The sequence below is a fragment of the Pinus tabuliformis genome, chromosome 7 (genome assembly GCF_031772625.1).
Source record: "Pinus tabuliformis cultivar Carrire ecotype Pingquan chromosome 7, CPIR1, whole genome shotgun sequence".
Lineage (NCBI taxonomy): Eukaryota > Viridiplantae > Streptophyta > Pinopsida > Pinales > Pinaceae > Pinus > Pinus tabuliformis.
In genome coordinates, this window is record NC_142293.1 from 1,296,929,756 (window position 1) to 1,296,935,241 (window position 5,486).

The following is a 5,486-nucleotide window of genomic DNA, read 5'->3' on the forward strand; positions in this document are numbered from 1 at the left end:
TGAAAAAGTGATCTTTTCCCAGCTGGAAAAATCATGAACGGAAAAATATCCTTCTAGCAGATTTAACCATTTATCTACAGCGTCTGCATCTATCTGACCCTCAAATATGGGAATGTCAAAGTTAACTTGTACCTTAAAGGGTGTGGCACTTTCAGAGTAGCTTCCGGAAGTAGATGCATTGCCCTTGGGTAGCCGCTGAAGGATTTGGGCAAAGTTGTCCATCATCAGATTCCTTTGTCACTCGAGGGCTTCTTCGAGCAAGATTTTGATAGGATCTCCTGCCCCCTCATCTTTCTTTTCATCTGCCATGGGAGGCCATCAGGATTTGTGAGGCTGGTCTTGCAAAGGTTTGACCAGTTCAACACCTAACTCCTTATATCCTGACCTCGTTGGAGGCATGCAAAGAAAAACAAAGAAAGAGCAGACCGCTCTGATACCATTGATCCGGATTTAAATAAGAACACAACAAATTACAAATATAACCATAAATACAAAGATGTAGTAGAAATAACACTTCATTTCATTAATATCAAATACTGAAATATGCTTACAAAAAGAATGGAAATAAGACTAGCTCGGGCAATGGTAGCGACATGCCTTTGAACTATGTTACAATGAGGCTAGAAGCCCTATTTATTGTTGAGAAACAATGGAAAACCCTAAACATCCAAGAACCTAACCCTAGGAGATGAAGCGCCAAACTATGTGCCCCGTTTGGGTAAATTGGTACATCAACTTCCTGGGGTTGTAACTTTGGCATGCGATCTCCGTTTGATGTGAACAATACCTTGTTAGAAATATCTATCCAAGGACTTCAACTTTTGAGTGGGAAACATCAGGCGAAGCCCCAAGTTGCTCCACATTTTCCCAAAAAACATCATTTAGGGCCTCAAAACGGCTCCGAAAGTTCAGTACCCGAAAAACTGCAAAAAATAGTAAATTGTGCTACAAATAAGGAAACTGAAAAACTAAAAGAAACAATGGTGGGGGTCCAAGTGGAATAGGTGGTTGGCCACCTATATCCACCTGGATCGAGCATGGAGTCTATCATCGCTGCCCAAAAACTGAGAACAACGTTGCAAACATGCATCCTCCATGTTATTCAACGCCTCTACTAGAGGATAGATGATGGTGATGCCACCACCATCGAAAGCCACGCCATGACTGAAGTGTGTATTGGTAAAGTGGTTCTTGGAGGAGCTCCCAATGTAATGCATCTCAAAGGGGTCATACTTAGAACCTTCATCAAATTATAGACATTGAAAATTGTATCATCGTCCCCAAGAAAAAACCATCGAACATTATGCAGACAGAGCTTCAAAGTCTCCTGAACAATTCTGGTGATCTGAATACTGGAGCGGTGTCCCATTGGCTTCATGTAAGAGAAGTGAGAGGTGTCGTTAGATAATTTGGTGTGTGGAAATGACTCAGATGGATCAACGGTCCCACGATCTTCGTCCAACCAAACGAAACCCCGCATTAGGTCGGGATTCCACCAGAGCTTGGCGTATTCTTTGCGCTTAGGCCAGAGCCGAGCCGATCCGCCTATGCCGAACAGAATGTGGTCGAGACTTAAGCCCTCGGTCGCATTGGTTACCACGGGAATTTGATCCTCATTTGTTTTTGTTTCAGGGGAAACTGTGTGGAGGGTCTTCCAGGGGAAGGTGGGAGGGCTCCCCTGCCATTCTTGCAAGGGATGTAGCCAACAAGAATGGTGGTATCTTCCATATGAGAAAATGAGATAAAACGATGTGAATGTTGACAAGGAAACACGGTTTGAACTCTTACCTCACAACACTATAGCTAGATTATGTGGCAGTCGACGAATCTAGCTATAGTGTCGTGAGGCAAAGCTTCACCATAAAAAGCCTTCAGCTTAACTAACAATCAACAACTTCACTAAACAAATAATTTTAATAATCACATTAACTTTTCTTTATATGAAACAAAGACCAATTTTAATTAATGTTCATAATCATCCTCCAGCAATAAATTTTTATAAACCAATATGGATTCATTTTAAATACGGATCTAACATATGCTGAGAGGGATCCAATTTCTTCACTTGCAATTTTTTTTATGAGAAGACATTATTTAAATGTTTTGTATAGTTAATTTTTTTTTTTAGATCTTTTAAATTTTTTATTTTGGCCAATACGAGCAAAATTTCAACTTTTATGACGGACTGACAGAGTTACGCATCATAGTGGGCTGTAGAATGAGCCCCTCAGCTCAATAATTTAAAGAAAATAAAATAATGCAAGGAATTGTGAAGGTATGCAAGTAATTTAACACACACACACACACACACACACACACACACATATATCTTTTTCACCTACTTGGTGTAGAGTAAAGGGTGAGAGGGTGTTTTATTCAGTCACTCAGTGGTGTAAAGGTCATCCATTGGAAAGTTTGTGGGGAAAAAGCTAGTCATGCTAAGGGATACTATGGCCTTATATGCATCTAGGTAGTGGCTAATCAAGGCATAACTTAGACATTAACCCATGAATCAAATGTTTTATTTAGTATTGGATATTTAATTATTACCATTTAATATCATATAATCACATAACATGTAATATTTATATAAGTGAAAATGTCCATATTTTATATATGTTGTCTAATTATTAACATATAATTATGTTAATTGGGCCTATTTTGAGTGGTTTGAAGGAATTATTGGGACCCTCCCCATCCAAGTTGATTCCAGTAAGTGACACAATGAGCTTCTTTGTAATGGCTTTAAGCCTTGTTGTTAAGATTGAATAGTCCTCTTCTTAAACATATTTCTAACATCTAAAGATTTGTTAAAATAACTCATAAGTTTGAGTCATGAAAATATGCATAATGCAACTAATTCAAAAAAACTTGAATAAACTAAACTCTTTATAAATTCAAAAACAACTTTAAAATAAACAAAATTCCTTTTAAAAAAAGAAAAATATACTAGCATAGACCCATTTTAAGTACAAATCTAATATAAGCTGAGAGGGATCCAATTTCTTCACGTGAAATTTTTTTTATGAGCGACATTATTTAAATATTTTTTATAGTTATTTAATTTTTTCTATTATTTTAGATATTTTAAAAATTTTATTTTGGCACATGACCAAAATTTCAACTTTGATGACAGACTGACAATGTTACACATCATAATGGGTTGTATAGTGAGCCTCTGGGCTCAAAAATAGTAAAAGTACCCCTAACACATATCATTCACTCACATTTATTTACATTAATATTATTCTTTTACTCTAAGTTGCTTATTGCTGGTTATATGATTAACAATCTAAATTCTATGTCAAGAATCCCACTGACCAATCATAAGGCAAGGTACCGAAATCAGCATAATAATCAACGTTACGTAATTACCATAAACTAAATTACAAGAGCATGTAGCGAAAGCATTGCTACGAATATTAGAATACCATAAAATAAACTACGATAACATGTAGCCAAAGCGTTGGTAGCTAAATTAAAGCCACTAGGGAAAATAGGGAAGCCACTGTACATAAAGCCCCACGGTACCTAGCCTCTTCCTACGCTTCATCGCTGGAGTATAGAGGAAAGCCTACCCTCAAGCTTGGATAAGCACGCAGCGGAACTTGCCTTGAAATCGTCAGCCCACAAACTTCCGTCATATCAAGCCGCGACGGATCACCTTCAACTCTCCAGTTAAAAGTGTGCATCAGCTGAGCCACTGCGAGTTCAATGGTGGGAATAGCCATGGGGGCCCCTGGGCATCCTCTCCTTCCTGCCCCAAACGGAATCATACGGAAGTCTGATTGATCTGCTGAATTCACATGTTCGTCCTTCATGAATCTCTCAGGCTTGAATTCGGAAGCATCTGCCCCCCACACATTGACATCCCTTCCTATAGCCCACACATTCACAATCAACATTGTTTTCCTAGGGATAGAGTATCCGCCTGCTGTAACAGCCTCTACAGATTCATGAGGAATGGCTAGCGGAGCCGCTGGGTATAATCTTAGCGTCTCTTTCACTACGCAGTGGAGGTATTTCATCCTCGCTACGTCGGATTCAATCACTTGGCGATGTTTGCCCACTACATCTTCGATTTCTTGCTGCAATCTCTTCATGGCATGTGGATGCCTCACCAGCTCACTCATTGCCCATTCTAACGTAGTTGATGTTGTGTCCGTCCCGGCTACGAACATGTCCTGCATACAATTAATGCAAAAATTTGACTGATTTAAGTTCTAACGAATGATGATAAAAAACGATAAGAGACACACCATCACAAGAGCCTTGATAGTTTCCCTTGTGATTTTGGAGTTGGCCTCAGCTTTCTCGAGCAGCACATCCACGAAATCTTTGACGTGAGGCTCTTCGTCTTTCTGGTGATTGGAAGTCGCGGCCATGCGATGAGCAGCGTGGTCGTCTATTATTTTCTCCACAAACTCATTGAATGTTTTATGGATTTTCTTCATGCGCCGCTTGATACCTTGCGAATCAAGCCAATCCAAATAGGGAATAAAGTCTCCGATGGGAAAAGCCCCCGCCGCAGTTATCAGGTCTACTAACATATCCTTGAAACCTTTGAAATCGCCACCCAAATCATCGTCAGAAAATGTCCTCCCCGCCAGTATCCGCCAAATTATATTGGAGTTGAGAGTAGAGAGGGCCTTGCTAATATTCACACCCATTATTCCGCTCTCACTCTCCTCCCAAATTGAACGGATCATCGCAGATACTTCTTCCTCTCGCACACCCTTGAACGACTCAATTCTTTTGGCACTCAGCAGTTCTAACACGCATATTTTCTTCATTTGCCTCCAGTGATCTCCATAAGGAGCGAAGGCCACATCTTTAGAGTTGAAAAACATCAATCTCCCTGCGGCTTTTGGAGGTCGGCTGGCAAAATTCAAGTCGTGAGTTTTGAGAAACTCTTTGGCTATCTCAGAAGAAGAGACGACGACGGTAGGGACAGAGCCTAAGCGCATAAACAGAATGGGGCCATATTGGTCAGCAAGGGCTTTAAGAACGCGGTGAGCAGGAGCGATCAGTTGGAAGAGATTTCCGACGATTGGCCATGGAAAGGGGCCCGGAGGCAATCTGGCCCTAATCCTTCTCTTATGCAATAAGAGTATGAAAAATAAACAGAGAAATAAACCAACACTAGCTGCTGCATTAGCACCTTCACAGCCTTTAGCAGGCAGTGTAATATGAAATTCCATATCGAACACACGTTGGTAACTGACGCTGAATGAAAGGAAGAAGCGTATGCTATTTATAGCCGCCCTAAGGTCTATCAAAGCTCAGTTTATCCCGATAATATGCGTGAAGGTAAATGGTAAGTGAATTTCAAATAATCGTGAAGCAAATGGTAAATAAATTTCAAATAATTCAAACCATGCATAAATATATTTTATTGGATCTTAAGAAAATATTGGATTATTCAGAATTCTTCGATATTTTATTTTTAGGCAAAAACAGTAAAAAAATGATTTTTTATATTAAAT

General features: G+C 39.6%; 1 protein-coding gene across 1 annotated transcript; it reads right to left on the bottom strand.

Annotated features, from left to right (window-relative positions):
* Window positions 1-1,016: 1,016 nt before the first annotated feature.
* LOC149252257 (cytochrome P450 750A1-like) lies at window positions 1,017-5,201 on the bottom strand. Its single transcript, XM_089454108.1, has 4 exons — window positions 4,260-5,201; window positions 3,579-4,184; window positions 1,354-1,678; window positions 1,017-1,240 (listed from the first exon to the last, which is right to left on the bottom strand). The coding sequence occupies exons 1-4, from the start codon at window positions 5,199-5,201 to the stop codon at window positions 1,017-1,019; spliced, it is 2,097 nt and encodes a 698-aa protein (XP_089310234.1).
* Between the last annotated feature and the right edge of the window lie 285 nt (window positions 5,202-5,486).